This window comes from Macaca thibetana, chromosome 4 (genome assembly GCF_024542745.1).
Source record: "Macaca thibetana thibetana isolate TM-01 chromosome 4, ASM2454274v1, whole genome shotgun sequence".
Classification (NCBI taxonomy): Eukaryota; Metazoa; Chordata; class Mammalia; order Primates; family Cercopithecidae; genus Macaca; species Macaca thibetana.
In genome coordinates this window covers 15,140,903-15,160,400 of record NC_065581.1, presented here as the reverse complement: position 1 = coordinate 15,160,400, position 19,498 = coordinate 15,140,903, and the positions used below count along the sequence as shown (strand labels likewise).

The 19,498-nt window shown below is 44.6% G+C and overlaps 1 protein-coding gene across 1 annotated transcript; it reads right to left on the bottom strand.

Moving 5' to 3' along the window:
- Nucleotides 1–12,905: 12,905 nt before the first annotated feature.
- On the bottom strand, nucleotides 12,906–13,176 carry LOC126952688 (cytochrome c oxidase subunit 7C, mitochondrial-like). The gene has a single exon (XM_050787498.1). It carries the CDS (start codon nucleotides 13,174–13,176, stop codon nucleotides 12,985–12,987), a length of 192 nt encoding a protein of 63 aa, XP_050643455.1. The 3' UTR covers nucleotides 12,906–12,984.
- Between the last annotated feature and the right edge of the window lie 6,322 nt (nucleotides 13,177–19,498).

Below are 19,498 nucleotides of genomic sequence, written 5' to 3'. Positions count from 1 at the left end.
GCTGGGCATGGTGGTGTGTGCCTGTAATCCCAGCTACTTGGGAGGCTAAGGCGGGAGAATTGCTTGAACCCGGGAGGCAGAGGTTGCAGTGAGCTGAGATTGCACCATTGCACGCCAGCCTGGGTGACAGAGAGAGAGACTCTGTCAAAAAAAAAAAAAAAAAAAAGGGAAATAAAGGAAAGAAGAGCAACAACAAAACTTTTTCCTTCATGAGGTGGTAGAGACCTATTTAATGCAGAACAACATTTTGGAAGTCCATGCCAGGTTCACAAAATTTATGCACTCTTCCTTTCCTTTTTTCTCTTTGATTTCCCTTTTTGGCCTTCTCTGTGCCTTTCAAGAGTGGCTTAAATTGTCAAATACACCATACTTTATGAGTGTTTACCTTTGATTCTACAGCCCCCCACCCCAGTCCCCCATCTTCAGTTCTTTGTTTTAGAGACAGAGTCTTGCTCTGTTGCCCGGGCTGGAGTGCAGTGGCATGATCAGGGCTCACTGCAGCCTTGACTTTCCAGGCTTCTGTGATCCTCTCAGCTCAGCTTCCCAAGCAGCTGGGACCACAGGTGCACACCACCATGTCTAGCTAATTTTTATTCATTTTCATTTTTTGTAGAGATGGGGTTTTGCTATGTTGCACAGGCTTCATCTTCTACTCTTGCTTCCTCTTTATTTCTCTCTAGCTCTAAGCCGGAAGTCTTTCCACTTCACTGTGCAAAAGGATCAAATGAGAATTTGAGTTAGAAATTCAGTGATTTCCGGGCCGGGCGCGGTGGCTCATTTCTATAATCCCAGCATTTTGGGAGGCCTAGGCGGATAGATCACTTAAGGTCAGGAGTTTGAGACCAGCCTGGCCAACATGGTGAAACCCCATCTCTGCTAAAATACAAAAATTAGCCGGGCATGGTGGTGCACTCCTGTAATCCCAGCTATTCAGGAGGCTGAGGCTGGAGAATCGCCTGAATCCAGGAGGCGGAAGTTGCAGTGAGCTGAGATCGCGCCACTGCACTCCAGACTGGGTGACAGAGTGAGACTCTGTCTCAAAAAAATAGCATAAAATAAATAAAAAATAAAAATAAAATAAAATAAATAAAAAATAAAAATAAAATTAAAAAAAGAAATTCAGTGATTTCTGTGTTGACATCCAGGAATCATGAGTTTTGCCAAACACCCTAAGTATTGCTGTTGTAGGTGTTGAGATATACTATTAGGTTTTGGAGTAAGACCTGAACTTTCACCAGGGTATTTTCATTTTATTCAGAGAAGAAGGATTCTTTAATTGTAGAATTACAGGCATCAGTAATCCTTGTGGCGAGAGGGTTTCTTCCAAGGAGGAGCTTAGCCTCCTGACAGATCCTATTGTAAGTCCTCCAGTTCTCCTTGCTTTCCTTCTGGCTCCCTCTTTACCCCTACTAATTAACAGAAGCAATGGGGGTGCGATGCGGGGTGGGGCCACTGAGGTCTAAGGGGATTATCAGTCTGTGGTTTAGAATTCAAGGGCTTGGAGAGTCAATGCTCATCATTCTTTGGTAGATGACTTTTCAGCTTTGTTAGGTTTTGAAATTTTAACATAAGCTGAAAAGTAATCAAAATCTGTATTCAGCACTTGCCTTACACACAAGTTCCTTCTGTAACCTGAGTTAAAGGGAATTGACTTGGTTTTCAAAAATGGCTCCATCCGTCAACATAGCTGAAATTCTACCATTACAAATGATGGCCTTTGGACCCTGGAAAATTGTTAGGCCTTGAAAGTCTAACAATTAATAATGCATATACTTCTAGGTCAATATCACCTTAAACTGGAGCCAGTGGACATTTTGGTGGTAGTCTAGGATGATTGGAATTGGGACCATAAAAAGTGGGAAAGAACAGGTGAAAGAGGAATTATTTACTTTGAACACATAAAGAAATAAAATATTTAAATTAAAATTGGCTCATACCTGTAATCCCGGCACTTTGGGAGACTGAGGTGGGTGGACCGCTTGAGGTCAGAAGTTCGAGACCAGCCTGGCCAACATGGTGAAACCCCGTCTCTACTAAGAATACAAAAATTAGCTACGCATGGTGGCACATGCCTGTAATTCCAGCTACTCGGGAGGCTGAGGCAGGAGAATCACTTGAACCCAGGAAGCAGAGGTTGCAGTGAGCAGAGATCACACCACTGCACTCCAGCCTGGGCAACAGAGTGAGACTCTGTCTCAAAAAAAGAAAAAACAATTAATTAATTAAAGCAAAAAATAAAAATAAAAAAGAAAGAGTGGCTTTTTGAATGAATCTCATACAAACTCTGAAAGACTCCTGACCAGGCACAGTGGCTCACGCCTGTAATTCCAGCACTTTGGGAGGCCCAGGTGGGTGGATCACTTGAGCTTAGGAGTTTGAGACCAGCCTGGCCAACATGGTGAAACTCCGTCTCTACCAAAAATACAAAAATTAGCCAGGCATGGGCAAGCGTCTGTGGTCCTAGTTACTTCGGGGGCTGAGGCCGGAAGATCTCCTGAGCTAGGGAGGCAGAGGTTGCAGTGAGCCAAGATCATGCCATCGTACTCCAGCTTGGATGGAAGAGTGAAACTGTCTCAAAAAAGAAATGTATGTTTATTCTACATGTTTTCTTTTTTTCAAGCAAGAGATCAGGTAATCTTTTCTGATATCAATATATAATAAGATAACAGCAGATTTTTTAGTATGATATAATACATATTGAAATCAATTACAAATGTCACTTTTAAATATTAACGTCTATTGTACTATGTTTGGGATCTCAGGAGAAAGCATTCAATGTAATTTAAAATGCTGAGGCTGGGCTTGGTGGCTCATGTATGCAATCCCATCATTTTGGGAGGCCAAGGTGGGCAGATCACTTGAGTTCAGGAGGGCAAGACCAGCCTGGGAAACATGGTGAAACCCCGTCTTTACAAAAAATACATAAATTAGCTGGGCATCGTGGCACGCATGCCTGTGGTCCTAGCTACTTGGGAGGCTACGGCAGGAGAATCACTTGAGCCAGGGAGGCAGAGGTTGCAGTGAGCCGAGATGGTGCCACTGCACTCCAGCCTGGGTGGCAGGAGTGAAAGAAACCCTGTTTCTTTCTTAAAAACAAAACAAAACAAAAATATGATATTATTATAGCAAAGGATATTTTCAGGATAGAAGTGTTTTTGAGTCATACAAGTTGTACTAAATTATGCCGAAGCTGTAAAAGACTCCAAAAATGATCTCCTTTTGGACAGTTATAGAAATAACTTCTTTGAGGAGTCACAGATCGCCTTTATTTTTCTCACTCTATTCTCTCTTTCTCTCTTACCTAGGTCAGCACATTTTCTACCAAAGTTACTCCTAGGCTGGGCACGGTGGCTCATGAATGTGATCCTAATACTTTGGGAGACCAAGGCAGAAAGATGGCTTGGAGACAAGAGCTTGAAACTAGCCTGGGCAACATAGTGAGACCCCATCTTTACTTAAAAAAACAAACAAAAAGCAAAGTTACTCCTGGTATGTATGCAAACCAAGTTGGCTTCTGAGTTGAGAATGTAAGATGGACTCTAGCATGAAGTTCTAAAAGACACAGCCCAGAGGACCAAGGCAGCACACACCATTATGGCTTTCTGTTTTGGTGTGGCTCTGAGGAATCTGATGACCTTGGCAAGTTATCGTTGAATATCTTGGTTCCCCATCCGATAAAGTGGAGATAACAATGCCCACTGTTCAAAAAGGATTCATAAGATACCATCTATGAACTTTACTGAAGTTTTTGATAAGAGCATCTTATAACTGCTATTGTTTCTGTTCTCATTAGCATTATTGTAGTTACACATGATGACTTTAATTTGGCTTCAAAGGCTGTAGTCTGTAGCTATTTTATAAGAACTGATTGTTTTTAATGTGTACTCTGAGACAAGGTGAAGAGGAAGGAAATTTCCCCTAAAACCACAGTAGCAATTGTATTATGGTAGATTGAAACTTTCTGTTGAGGCCGGGCATGGTGGCTCACGCCTGTAATCCCAGCACTTTGGGAGGCTGAGGTGGGTGGATCACTTGAGGTCAAGATTTTGAGTCCAGCCTGGACAACACGGTGAAACCACTTCTCTAATGAAAATACAAAAACTAGCCAGTCGTGGTGGCGCATGCCTGTAATCTCAGCTACCTGGGAGGCTGAGGCATGAGAATCGCTTGAACCCAGGAAGCAGAGGTTGCAGTAAGCCGAGATCACACCACTGCATTCCAGCCTGGGCAACAGAGCAAGACTCCATCTCAAAAAAAAAAAAAAAAAAAAAAAAAACCGTCACTTTCTAGCACTGGTTTTACAGGGTAGCACAAGTTGCTAAACTGAAGGATTCTAGTAAGATATGTTGTAGACATGGCAAATGAGCAATTCTTATTCAAGGAATTAAGGCTGCAATGATTTGAGCCATGTTTGTTTTGTGAAATCAGATTTTTTTCAAGACAATTTATGGAATTTGTGTTCTTTTTTTTTTTTTTTTTTTTTTTTTTTTTGATGTGGAGTCTTGCTCTGTCTCCCAGGCTGGAGTACAGTGGCATGATCTCGACTTACCACAACCTCCGCCTTCCGGGTTCAAGCAATTCTCCTGCCTCAGCCTCTCAAGTAGCTGGGACTACATGTGCGTACCACCATGCCTAGCTAATTTTTGTATTTTTAGTAGAGATGGGGTTTCACTATGTTGGCCAGGCTGGTCTTGAACTCCTGACTTCGTGATCCACCCCCTGCCTTGGCCTCCCAAAGTGTTGGGATTACAGGCGTGAGCCACCGCGCCCGGTCTTCATTCTTATCGTTTAGGCTCTAAGGTATGGTGATCGTAAGTGTGTTTGCACTTATGTGTTCAACCGTGGATATGATTTTGATACTCTAACCAAGCCACCGAATGTGTGCATTTTGCTGGGAGAGTTGCACACTCTGCAGCAGCCCCTTGCACACTGATACCCGTGCAGGGCTGTAATGGGAAACATTTGAGTCTGGTTGCAAAGATTTGCTCAGTGTGAAATCTGTTCCTCACACAATGGTCAGATCGAAAGGAGTTTCATTACATGGCCGGGCATTTCTTCTTTCTTTGGGGAATATAAAAGGTGAATGCAATACTTTCCAGTTTAAAGTTACCACAAAACTTCATAATCGTAACCTCAAAATCTACTCCAAAAATTATAGAGAACCAGAGGCCTTGAGCTGGCGGCAACTGCCTGTTTGATCTTGGTTAAGTTCCAAAAAGCCAGTGAGAGTTCAAAGCAGGGCCAGGGGCGACTCCACACTTTAATCCCTGCTCCTCTTTCCCTTCCCTCTTCACTCTCACTCTCCATCCTTTGGTATGAACTAGCGGTATATATCCATTTCAATAATGCTGGACACTGTAGATTCTAGAACAATGAGGAAAGCGTCTCCTTATTGATACTGACAGGCCTTTTGGTCAGAAAATGTCCCTCAACAGATGTTAGAAAATGTGGTCATAAACCAGAAAGATATCTGTTACAAATTTTAAGGCCTTTTTATTTCCAGCTTTCTACATTCCATTGGATAAGGTTTAATTTTTCTCTTTCTTTCTTCAGAAATCCCTCTTGAGGGTTCAGGATACAGAAAAAGTAGTTACGCCTGAAGATAAGTTGCTGACTTCGCTTCTACTTTAGTCATCCCTTTCTGATCTTCCCAAGAAGAAACAAAGAACGAACATTAAGGACAATTATGAAGCAATACCCACAATAAAACAAGAATGAGTTCATTTTATTATTCAAGGTACTGTATTTGGAAATTGAATAATGCCTTTTTTTTTTTTTTTCTTCAGTCTAACCACTCTGGATGTTATTTCAATCCAATTATTTTGTTGGAAGAAGTTTTTAGATTATTTTAACTCTGGCTAATGAATACATCCCATTGATATTAAAAAGAACTGAGTTGGATGCTGACTTTGAGGGCCCAGGAGTGAATCATTGTCTTAGTACTGACCTAGTCTGAAATTCACTTTCTATCAAATGGGCCACCCAGCATGGAAGAATTCACACTAAAATTCCTAATGATGACACAATCATTCTTCATAAAGGAATAAACCTGGAGTTTTAACACTGTATTATAATGCCTTCTTCTTTCCCAAGAAAATGTATTCTCTATAACGTGAACCAAGTAAGTATGACAAATCAACAATGGAAGAGAGGAGAAAAAAACGAATGCAAATAGCATGCTGATACAGGTGACAGTGATGACACTTGTATGTGGCTGTGCTTCCAAGTCACCCAGAGCCCAAGTGAGTCCTCTACTTGCTGAAGTAAGCATTCCCACCAGGCCTGGTGGCAAAGGCCTATAATCCCAGCACTTTGGGAGGCCAAGCAGGGAGGATTGCTTGAGTCCAAGGGTTCAAGATCAGCCTGGGCAACATAGTGAGACAGTGTCTCTATGAAAAATAAACAAAAATGGCCAGGTACAGTGACTCATGCCTGTAATCCCAGCGCTTTGGGAGGCTGAGGTGGGCAGACCATCTGAGGTCAGGAGTTCAAGAGCAGCCTGGCCAACATGGTGAAACCCCATCTCTACTAAAAATACAAAAAATTGGCCAGGCACAGTGGTTCAAGCCTGTAATCCCAGCATTTTGGGATGCCAAGGTGGGCAGATCTCAAGGTCAGGAGTTCAAGACCAGCCTGGCCAACATGATGAAACCCCGTCTGTACTAAAAAAATACAAAAATTAGCTGGGTACAGTCATGCTCATCTGTAATCCCAGCTACTCAGGAGGCTGAGGCAGGAGAATTGCTTGAACCCAGGGAGTGGAGGTTGCAGTGAGCTGAGATCATGCCACTGCACTCCAGTCTGGGCAATAGAGTGAGACTCCATCTCAAAAAAAAAAAAAAAAAAAAAAAAAGCAAAATATTAACCAGGTACGGTGGCACGTGCCTGTAGTCCCAGCTACTTGGGAGGCTGAGGCAGGAGAATTACTTGAACCTGGAAGGCAGAGGTTGCAGTGAATCAAGATTGTGTCACTGCACTCCAGCCTGGGTGACAGAGCGAGACTCTATCTCAAAACAACAACAACAAAAACAGCAACAACAACAACAACAACTAAACAAAATTAGCTAAGCATAGTGGCATGCACCTATAGTCCCAACTACTTGGGAGGCTGAGGTGGGAGGACTGCTTAACCCTGGGAGGTTGAGGTTGTAGTAAGCTGAGATCCTGCCACTGCATTCCAGCCTGGGTGACAGAGCAAGCTCCTGTCTCTAAAAACAAAAAGAAATGAAAAGCATTCCCAATGTCCCACTTTTCCACTCACTGCAGCCTTGCTCCCTTAATTCTGAGTTTCGGGAACAATAATGAAGAGTGCTGTTTTGTTTGTATTTTCATTGCAAATCTTCTGAATGATGCACAAAGAATGAATGGTTGGCCAGGCGTGGTGGCTCATGCCTGTAATCCCAGGATTTCGGGAGGCCGAGGCGGGCAGATCACTTGAGGTCAGGAGTTCAAGACCAGCCTGGCCAATATGGTGAAACCCCCGTGTCTACTAAAAATACAAAAAAAAAAAAAAAAAAAAAAAATTAGCTGGGTGTGGTAGCGTGTGCCTGTAGTCCCAGCGACTTGAGAGGCTGAGGCAGGAGAATCACTGGAACCTGGGAGGTGGAGGTTGCAGTGAGTCGAGATCGCGCCACTGCACTCCAGCCTGGGAGACAGAGCGAGACTCCATTTCAAAACAAAACAAAACAAAACAAAGCAACAACAAAAAAGTATGCATGGTTAGAATGGGGAGGCCTGATAACATGACTGCAAGTGAAATATGAGTGTTTGGGTCTTGGTGTCAGGCCACATCACTTTACTCTTAGTCCATATAGTTTTTGGCTGACTCCCCCTCTCCCCGCTCAGGGATGCTCACCTTTGGAATATAGTCACCATGTTTGAGGAAGCCCAGGCCACGTGGAAAAACCACTTGTAGGTGTTCCAATCCATAGCCTTAGCTAAGAAGGGTTGCCTGGGTAGGTGGAGGATGGAACAAAGGTGAAGAAATTAAGTCAACATGCTGCTACTCAGGAATTAACCTACTCCACTAATAGTACTGCATTTCTGTATGTATCAGGCACTGTTCTAGAAGTTGGGCCAGGTGTGGTGGTCCCAGCTACTCTGGAGGCTGAGGCAGGAGAATCGGCTGAGCCCAGGTGATAGAGGCTACAGTGAGCTATGATTGTGCCACTGCACTTCAGCCTGAGTGAAGAGCAAGACTTCATCTCCTTTTTTTTTTTTTTTTTGAGGCAAGGTCTGGCTCTAGCACCCAGGCTGGAGTGCAGTGGTGCCATCTTTGCTCACTACAACCTTGTCCCCCCTAGGCCCCCACACCTGACTAATTCTGTTTTTGTTTTTGCTTTTTTTTTTTGCCATGGAGTTTCACTCTTAGTGAAATAGTCAGTGGGATGTCAGCTCACTGCGACTTCTGCCTCCTGGGTTCAAGTGATTATCCTGCCTTACCCTTCTGAGTAGCTGGGATTACAGGTGCCCGCCACCATGCCCAGCTCATTTTTGTATTTTTAGTAGAGATGGAGTTTCGCTATATTGGCTAAGCTGGTCTCGAGGTCTTGACCTCAAATGATCCCCCTGCCTTGGTCTCTGAAAGTGATGGGATTATAGGCGTGAGCCCCTGTGCCTGGCCTGACATGTGTTGATCCTTAATAAACATCTTATACCCCAGACTTTATCTTAGCATCTGCTTCTGGAGAACCCACCTGCAACAGAGCATTCTCTTGCCTTTGGTTGATTTGTAGGTTTTCTTTTTGTTGTTGTTGTTTGTTTGTTTTGTTTTTGTTTTTTTTTTTGGGGCAGGGTCTTGCTCTGTTGCCCAGGCTGGAGTGCAGTGGTGTCATCATGGCTCATTACAGCCTCAACCTCCTGGGGCTCATGCAATCCTTCCACCTCAGCCTCTGGGTAGCTGAGACTACAGGCACATGCCACCACGCCTGGTTAATTTCTTTTTTTTTTTTTTTTTGTATTTTTTGTAGAGATGGAATTTTGTCATGTTGCCCAGGCTGGTTTTCAACTCCTGAGCTCAAGTCATCCACCCATCTCGACCTCCCAAAGTGCTGGGATTACAGACATGAGCCACCATACCAGGCAATTTGTAGGGTTCTTTATCATTGATTACTTAACTATTCACCAAGTTAACTTACAATGTTTATTTTGTTAAGGCTTTAAAATATTCCATTTTGGGCCAGGCACCGTGGCTTATCCCTGTAATCCCAGTACTTTGGGAGGCTGAGGTGAGTGGAACATCTGAGGTCAGGAGTTAGAGATCAGTCTGGCCAATATGGTGAAACCCTGTCTCTACTAAAAAATACAAAAATTAGCCAGGCGTGGTGCTGCATGCCTGTAATCCCAGCTACTCAGGAGGCTGAGGCAGGAGAATTGCTTGAACCTTGGAGGTGGAGGTTGCAGTGAGCCACGATCGTGCCACTGTACTTTAGCCTGGGTGACAAAGCAAGGTGACAGAGACAGGACTCTCTCTCTCTCTGTCTCTCTATTCCATTCTGATTATGATTCAGGAGAAAAGTGACTATTCTGAATGAAGATCAGGCTGAATATCATTGGAGTGCTTATTTGGAAAGGTTGGTAATGCCTTTCTCATTTCTGCTAGCAATATATATTTGGCTGAAATTAGACTTATTTTTATGAAATTACTGCATCAACTGGCCATATACAGACTGCTGATTTTCTATTTTCTCAGCCACCATTCTGCTTTCTTTCTTTTTTTTTCAGTGAAATTATTTATTTATTTATTTATTTTGTAGAGCTGGGGGGGGTCTCACTATGTTGTCCAGGATGGCCTTGAACTCCTGGCCTTAAGTGATCTTCTTGCCTTTACCTCCCAAAGTGCTTGGATTACATCTGCTGTTTTCTGATAATTTGATATGAATCATCAAATGGCCTGAAAAGAAAAACTGCAGCCAGGCATGGTGGCTCATGGTTGTAATAATACCAGCACTTTGGGAGGCCGAGGTGGGAGGTTCCCTTGAGGCCAGGAGTCTGTGACCAGCCTGGGCAACATAGTGAGACCCTGTCTCTACAAAAAAATTTAAAAATTAGCTGGATGTGGTGGCGTGTACCTGTAGTTCTACTACTCCAGGGGCACAGGTGGGAGGATTGCCTGAGCTATAGAAGTCAAGGCTGCAGTGAGCCATGATTGCACCACTGCACTCCAGTCTGGGCAACACAAGAGAGACCCTGTCTCCCCCACCTCCCCACAACCCACCCCCCTGCCCCCGCCCCTTCCAAAAAAAAAAAAAAACAAAACTGCTACCGATGACTAATATCAGGCTCACATCTAAGATTCCCTTCTCTGTGGAATCTTGCCCCTTCAGGTCCTCGATGCCTTGGTACCACTCTGATGACACCCAACAAACGATTTCCCCCGTCTCCGTTTTGTTCATATATTCCTGGAGAGACTGTGTTGGTATGTTACAAATTAATCTGCCATGGCTGGAGGCAGAATTGTCAAGGGTCCCCTTCCCCTCAATTCATTAATTTTAGCCAGTAGAGGTGATTTCAAAGAGTAGATGTTATCTTTCAGTAAAGAAGAAGAGGAACTCAGATTAAAAGGTTAGTAGAAAAAAAAGTTGGCTGTTTTTAATAAGACCGAGCAGGTTCTGGGGAAGTATGCATTGAGTTTTCAATTGCAATTGTATTTCTTAGATTCATCCTTAATTAAAAAAACATGACTTTCACTTATGCACAAACACATTCAAATCTTAGTTCTTCATGTTATTAGTTTTTGTTTCCATTTGTCAGTTTTTTAAATCTCATTACTTTAATTACACTTAATGAAAGGAAAGTTATCATAAATCAAATTTTCAAGAATTTAGGAACTCATTCCTCTATTCGTAAAAAATCTTTAAATTTCTAGTTAACTCTCAATTATTTAGAGTAACAAGTAGGATACCTTTCTTTTCATAATTTAAATCAATGAATAATTTAAAATTATCTTTGGCTTTGGACACAGGTTATAAATTGCTTGTTAAAGATTTATCTTCCTGATTATATTTTACTGAAACAAATATATTGACTTTTTTTTTTTTTTTTGAGACGGAGTCTCGCTCTGTCACCCAGGCTGGAGTGCAGTGGCCGGATCTCAGCTCACTGCAAGCTCCGCCTCCCGGGTTTACGCCATTCTCCGGCCTCAGCCTCCCGAGTAGCTGGGACTACAGGCGCCCGCCACCTCGCCCGGCTAGTTTTTTGTATTTCTTAATAGAGACGGGGTTTCACCGTGTTAGCCAGGATGGTCTCGATCTCCTGACCTCGTGATCCGCCCGTCTCGGCCTCCCAAAGTGCTGGGATTACAGGCTTGAGCCACCGCGCCCGGCCAATATATTGACTTTTAAATTTACCTGTCTTGGCCAAACTATATTTCCTTTTTTGTTTTGTTTTGTTTTTAGAGATGAGGTCTCGAGGCTGGGCACAGTGGCTCATGCCTGTAATCCCAGCACTTTGGGAGGCTGAAGTGGGCAGATCACCTGAGGTCAGGAGTTTGAGACCAGCCTGACCAACATGGTGAAACCCCATCTCTACTAAAAATACAAAATTAGGTAGGCGTGGTGGCATGTGCCTGTAATCCCAGCTACGCGGGAGGCTGAGGCAGGAGAATCACTTGAACCAGGGAGGCGGAGGTTGCAGTGAGCCGAGATCCCTCCATTGTACTTCAATCTGGGCAATAAGAGCGAAACCCTCTCTCTCAAAAAAAAAAAAAAAAAAAAACTAGAGATGAGGTCTCACTTTGTCACCCAGGGTGGAGTGCAGTGATGCAATCATAGCTCATTGCAGCCTCAAACTCCTGGGCTCAAGGGAGCCTCCCACCTCAGCCTCCAAACTGCTGGGATTATAGGTGTGAGACATTGTACTCAATGTAACTTTTCCTTTCTACTGTGTGTGTCAAAGTTTACATGTGCTTTTAAGATTGTACACATTCTTCATCACTGTCTTAGTCCATTTAGTGCTACTATAACACAATACCATAGACTGGGTGATCTATAAGAAACAGAAATTTGGGCCAGGTGCAGTGGCTCATGCCTGTAATGCCAGCACTTTGGGAGGGCAGGTGGATCACTTGAAGCCAGGAGTTCAAGACTAGCCTGGCCAACATGGTGAAACCCTGTCTCTACTAAAAATACAAAAATTGGCCAAGCATGGTGTCATGTGCCTGTAGTCCCAGCTGCTCAGGAGGCTGCGGCATGAGAATTGCTTGAACCCAGGAGGCAGAGGCTGCAGTGAGATTTTGCTACTGCCCTCCAGCCTGGGTGACAGAGCAAGACTCTATCTCAAAAAAAAAAAAAAAACCCAAAAAAAACAAAAACACCCCAAAAAACTAAATTTATGGGCTCACAGTTCTGGAGACTGGGAAGTCCAAGATCGTGAGGCTGGCACCTCATGAGACCTTTCTTGCTGTGTTATTCCACGGTGGAGGGCAGAGGGGCAAATGAGGAGGAGACAGCAAAAGGAGGCTGAATTCATCATTTTATAAGAAACCCACACCTTTGGCTGGCACGGTGGCTCACACCTGTAACGCCAGCACTTTGGGAGGCTGAGGATGCGGATCACTTGAGGTCAGGAGTCTGAGATGCCTAGGCATCATGGCGAAACCTCTTTTTTACTGAAAATGCAAAAATTAGCCAGGCATGGTAGCACATGCCTGTAATTCCAGCTATTTGGGAGGCTGAGGCAGGAGGATCACTTGAGCCCAGGAGGTGGAGGTTGCAGTGAGCAGATATCACACCACTGTACTCCAGCCTGGGCAACAGAGTGAGACCCTGTCTCAAAAAGGAAACTTATCCCATTCCCAAGATAACAGTGTTAATCCATTCATGAGGATGGAGCCTTCATGGCCCAATTACTTCTTTTTTTTTTTCATGTCATAAGTTTATTGACAAACATATCTAGTATGTCATGAGTTAGAGTTTGATCCATTTCCAGAGGCTGTATCTCTTAAAATGCTCTTCATATCTGTTAAATGGATGAACTGAAATATCCTTATGATTTAAGCAGTCGGTGTCTTACTATAAGGAAGGGTGCAGCAAATGTAGATCCAAAATACAAACACATCTTAACTAGTAACGCCCACTTGTTTTCCACTGAAAATGGCAAATTCTTCCCAGGGCCCTCCTCATAGTGGCTCCTGCGGACCACAGAGGTTGCGAACCTCCGGATGCTCTGGCCCAACATAGTGAGGCTGGAAGCTCTGCGAAAGGCGCAGAGACCGAGGACGGATGAAATGGCGGCACGTCACCAAGACCTTGTTTTCTTTTTTTTTTTTTTTTTTTTTTTTTTTTGAGACAGAGTCTCGCTCTGCCTCCCAGGCTGGAGTGCGGTGGCGTGATCTTGGCTCACTGCAAGCTCCACCTCCCGGGTTCACGCCATTCTCCTGCCTCAGCCTCCCGAGTAGCTGGGACTACAGGCGCCCGCCACCTCGCCCGGCTAGTTTTTTTGTATTTTTTAGTAGAGACGGGGTTTCACTGTGTCAGCCAGGATGGTCTCGATCTCCTGACCTCGTGATCCGCCCGTCTCGGCCTCCCAAAGTGCTGGGATTACAGGCTTGAGCCACCGCGCCCGGCCCAAGACCTTGTTTTCACGGCCCAATTACTTCTGAAAGGTCTTACGTTTTAACACTGTTGTAGAGGGGATTAAGTTTCCAACACATGAATGGGGAACACATTCAAACTGTAATAATGTCTTGTGGCATTCCGTGGTGGTATATAAGACACCCCACAATCATTAATTATGGTGATTTGGAGTCCTCTATAAAATTGATCTTTCAACTGTGCATACAGTTACCCTTTCTTTTCCTCCTTTGTATCTCTTTTTTTTTTTTTTTTTTGAGATGGAGTCTTGCTCTGTCGCCAGGCTGGAGTGCAGTGGTGTGATCTCGGCTCACTGCAACCTCCACCTCCTGGGTTCAAGTGATTCTCATGCCTCAGCCTCCTTAGAAGCTGGGACTACAGGTGCGCGCCACCATGCCCAGCTAATTTTTGTATTTTTAGTAAAGAGGATTTCACCATGTTGGCCAGGATGATGTCGATCTCTTGATCTTGCGATCTGCCCGCCTCGGCCTCCCAAAGTGCTGGGATTACAGACATGAGCCACTGCGCCCAGCCGGTCTATCTTAATAATAACAACAATTTGTGCCTCCATTGTGCTTTGTATTCAAGGAATTTCAGAGACTCTAGAGTCAGTTCACACCTGTAACCCCAGCACTTTGGGAGGTAGAGGAGGGATAATTGCTTGAAGCCTGGAGTTTGAGACCTGCCAGGGTAGCAAAGCAATACCCCCTCTCTAAAAAATAAAATAAAAAATATATATACACACACACACACACGCCTGTTTGTGTAGATTAGAATAGGATACAGATCTATTGACAAATGCTATTAGAAGAATCATCTTCCCCCAGCTGCCTGCTGGGATTCAGTACCTATGAGAAGGCATAGAAACTGCCCAGCAGAGCAAAAGCTATCTATTTCACTAGGAATTTTGATTTTTTTTTTTTTTTTTTTTTTTGAGACGGAGTCTCACTCTGTAGCCAGGCTGGAGTGCAGTGGCTCGATCTAGGCTCACTGCAACTTCTGCCTCCCAGGTTCAAGCAGTTCTCCTCCCTCAGCCTCTCAAGTAGCTGGGACTACAGGTGCCCACCACTATGCCCGGCTCTTTTTTTTTTTTTTTTTTTTTTTAGTAGACATGGGGTTTCACCATGTTGCCTAGGCTGGTCTAGAACTCCTGAGCTCAGGCAATCTGCCTGCCTCGGCCTCCCAAAGTGCTAGGATTACAGGCGTGAGCTACCGTGCCCAGTCTTCACTAGGAATTTCTTTTTTTTCTTTTTTTTTTTTTGAGACAGAGTCTCGCTCTGTCGCCCAGGCTGGAGTGCAGTGGCCGGATCTCAGCTCACTGCAAGCTCCGCCTTCCGGGTTCACGCCATTCTCCTGCCTCAGCTTCCCGAGTAGCTGGGACTACAGGCGCCCGCCACCACGCCTGGCTAGTTTTTTTGTATTTTTTTAGTAGAGATGGGGTTTCACCATGTTAGCCAGGATGGTCTCGATCTCCTGACCTCGTGATCCGCCCGTCTCGGCCTCCCAAAGTGCTGGGATTACAGGCTTGAGCCACAGCGCCCGGCCTTTCACTAGGAATTTCTTAGACTCTCATACTGTCGCTGTGACATGCGAACAGCTCACTTCATCAAACAAGATAGCCTTACTCAACTGGGCCTGCTTCTTGCCAAGATCTCTCTCTACTTTTTTTTTTTTTTTTTTTTTTTTTTTTGAGACAGAGTCTCGCTCTGTCGCCCAGGCTGGAGTGCAGTGGCCGGCTTGAGCCACCGCGCCTGGCTGATCTCTATTTTTAATTCTCAAGGCAGTCACTATGACTTACTGACTTATACTCAATGTACATCCAGTTAGTTTGTTTATTCATGTAGGGATTAATTTCAGACCTCACTTGTGTAGGTAGCATCCGGTTACCAGTCCTCCACTGTTTACAGCATACAAGGTCCTCTTTGTAGAGATTCCCACCTTCCTATTCAAGGGATTCTCCTGCCTCAGCCTCCTGACTAGCTGGGATTACAAGCTTGTGCCACCACGCCCAGCTAATTTTGTACTTTTAGTAGAGACGGTGTTTCTCAATGTTGGTCAGGTTGTCTCCAACTCTTGACCTCAGGTGATCTGCCTGACTCAGCCTCCCAAAGTGCTGGGATTACAGGTGTGAGCCACCGTGTCTGGCATAATATCTAATTTTTCTTTGAAATTTAGTGCATTTTAGTTGGGGTCTTTCACATACCCAGGCTCACCTCTTATATCTGTTTGACCTTGCCATTTCTTATAGAGACAAAACGAATAAAGAGAAGGACATTGGAGAAGAAAACATTTTTGTTCTTCATTCCTCATGACTATGAGCCATAAAGATCTTTAGGAAACTCCTAAGGAAATCTATACTTCAGAGAAAGCGGGGCAGAGGGGAGTTGCTGAAATGTATCTGATTGTGTAGCAGGGCAAGGACGAGAGAGACTTTGGTCGTAAGGAACAGATGGTGATGATGGGATAAGAGGTCTGAGGCCACAGCAGAAGAAAATAGAAAGTCTTCTGGTAAACCATCTGTGCCAGGAGCTCTCTCACACACGGTCTCATTGAGTGTTTCCAAATGTCTTCCTTGGAACTCTAGTCCTATGAGATGTCTCGTAAGAAGAGGAACCTGGGTTTAAATATGTTTGGGAGATGCTACATATCACATTCTTGTCTTGAAAAAGTCCTACAATAAGAAATCCATTTAGAGGCTGGATGCGGTGGCTCATGCCTATAATCCCAGCACTTTGGGAGCCCGAGGTGAGCGGATCACGAGGTGAGGAGTTTGAGACCAGCCTGACCAACATGGCAAAACCCCGTCTCTACTAAAAATACAAAAATTAGCCAGCTGTGGTGGCCCATGCCTGTAATCCCAGCTACTTGGGAGGGTGAGGCAGGAGAATCACTTGAACCTGGAAGGCGGAGGTTGCAGTGAGCTGAGATCGCACCACTGTACTCTAACCTGGGCGACAGAGTGAGACTCCACCTCAAAAAAAAAAAAAGAAAGAAAGAAATTCATTTAGTGTCTCTCCTTCATCTCATTAGCAGGATTGCCATGTCAAAGGAGATGTGCATTTAAAATGTTGGAAGTTATTGCAAATTTGCATATATTTCTATGTCAACCAATGGTATATGAGACCTCCTTGTGACCTAGCATTTCCTGTTTTTTTTTTTTTTTGAGACAGAGTTTTGCTCTTGTCACCCCCAGGCTGGAGTGCAGTGGTGCGATCTCGGCTTACTGCAGCCTCTGCCTCCTGAGTTCAAGCAATTCTGCCTCAGCCTCCCAAGTAGCTGGGATTACAGGCATGTGCCACCATGTCCAGCTAGTTTCGTATTTTTAGTAGAGATGGGTTTCTCCATGTTGGTCAGGCTGGTCTCGAACTCCTGACCTCAAGTGATTCACCTGCCTTGGCCTCCCAAAGTGCTGCGATTATAGGCATGAGCCACCGCACCCGGCCCCCCTTTTTATTTTTTGAAACAGAGTCTCACTCTTTTGCCCAGGCTGGAGTGCACTGGCGTGATCTGGCTCACTGCAACCTGCACCTCCCGGGTTCAATCGATTCTCCTGCCTCATCCTCCTAAATAGCTGGCATTACAGTCACCTGCCACCATGCCTGGCTAATGTTTTTGTATTTTTAGTAGAGACGGGGTTTCTCCATATTGGCCAGGCTGACCTCAAACTCCTAACCTCAGGTGATCCACCCACCTTGGTCTCCCAAAGTGCTGGGATTACAAGAGTGAGCTACTGTGACCAGCCAGCATTTCCCATTTTTATTTGAGTGTGGAAACTTCTTTTTTGGTAACCCCTATTAATATCCCATACAGCTGTTGTTCCAGAAAATAGTTTGGGAATAGGGTCTATCTTATTTTGAATTTTTCAAAATTTTTAATAGTTTTTATACTGGTCTATTTTTAGTCTTCTACAGTCTGTGTACAGTGTGCATTACTATCCTCTTTCTATAAACGAAGAACTGAAACTCAGAAAGAAACTTGACCACTTCTTATGAGGGACACTGTCTCTTAACCCCCAACCTACTGAACCCTACCCTAGGGCACAGATGACAGCGGAGGCTGTACTTGCTGCAACATCCACTTCTGCTAGGGGTTGAAATTCCAGACCCCTTTCCTCTGTAAGCATCGTGCACTACACAATGGTTAGGTTTCTATGGTCTTTTTAGCACAGTTGTCTATTTTCAGTGCATTGCAGGTTATTAGCTACTGCGGCTTTTCTCTGTAATTCTAACTGCCATATTTTGGAGCCTTTTTTTTTTTTTTTGCTTTAATTTTTTATTAAAAAAAAAAAATAGAGATGGGATGTCACTATGTTGCCCAGGCTGGTCTTAAACTCCTGGGCTCAAGCGATCCTCCTGCCTTTGGAGGCCGAGGCAGGCGGATCACAAGGTCAAGAGATAGAGGCCAGCCTGGCCAACGTGGTGAAACCCCGTCTCTGCTAAAAATACAAAAATTAGCTGGGTGTGGTCATGCGCGCCTGTAGTCCTAGCTACTTGGGAGGCTGAGGTAGGAGAATCACTTGAACCTGGGAGGTGGAGGTTGCAGTGAGCCGAGATCACGCCACTGCACTCCAGCCTGGCGTCAGAGCGAGACCCCATCTCAAAAAGAAAAAATAAAAAAATAAAAAAAAAGGAGAGATACACTTCTTGTTTTTTCTTTAATTATTTTTAAATTATTTTTTAAAAGAGAGAGGGTCTCACTCTGTTGCCCGGGCTGGTCTTGAACTCCCGGGTTCAAAGGATCCTCCTGCCTCAGGCTCCCAAAGTGCTGGGATTACAGGCATGAGCCACCATGCCGGGCCAAGATACACTTCTTCTTCTTTTTTTTTTTTTTTTTTTTGAGACGGAGTCTGGCTCTGTCGCCAAGGCTGGAGTGCAGTGGCGTGATCTTGGCTCACTGCAAGCTCCTCCTCCCGGGTTCATGCCATTCTCCTGCCTCAGCCTCCCGAGTAGGTGGGACTACAGGCATCTGCCACCACGCCTGGCTAATTTTTTGTATTTTTTAGTAGACACGGGGTTTCACCGTGTTACCCAGGATGGTCTTGATCTCCTGACATTGTGATCCGCCCACCTTGGCCTCCCAAAGTGCTGGGATTACAGGCATGAGCCACCACACCTGGCCAAGATACACTTCTTACAAGGTATTGTCATCTTTATTTAAGGCTCAGAGAGATTGTTACTTGCCCAAGGTTACACAGAACCAAGATTCACACAGTTTTGTTGGACTTCTTCAAAGGATACTGCCTCTTTTGGAAACATGTTTTGAGCTCCAGGCAACAACCAATGTTTGGAACCCACCTCATTGCATAATTTGGGACTACCCTAATCTTAAACCTCATTGACAATGATTGGCTGCTTTTGACTCTAGAAATGCCTCTCCTGTGTCTCCTGAGTCCTATTTGCCTATCCATTGGTTAAGATCTGCTTTGGTCTAAATAGAGTTAAGGCCAGGCATGGTGGCTTCTGCCTATAATCCCAGGGCTTTGGGAAGCCAAGGCAGAAGGATCGTTTGAGCCCAGGAGTTCAAGACCAGCCTGGGCAGCACTGCTAAATCTGGCCTCTATAAAGAAAGAAAAACATAGCTGGGCATGAGGAGTACCTGTAGTTCAAGCTACTCGGGAGGCTGAGGCAGGAGGAGCCCTTGAATTCATGAGTCTGAGGCTGCAGTGAGGTTTGACTGCACTACTGCACTCCAGCCTGGAAAGCACAGTAAGACCCTGTCTCTAAATAAAATAAAATAAAACAAAATAAAATAAAAAATAGCCAGGCGCAGTGGCTCACGTCTGTAATCCCAGCACTTTGGGAGGCCAAGGTAGGCGGATCATAAGGTCAGGAGTTTGAGACCAGCCTGGCCAATGTGGTGAAACCCTGTCTCTACTAAAAATACAAAAAATTAGCCAGGTGTGGTGGCACATGCCTGTAATCCCAGCT

Bases quoted from the DNA above. Each gene is read 5' to 3' on its own strand.
- LOC126952688 (XM_050787498.1), bottom strand. From the start codon at position 13,176: ATGTTGGGCCAGAGCATCCGGAGGTTCGCAACCTCTGTGGTCCGCAGG.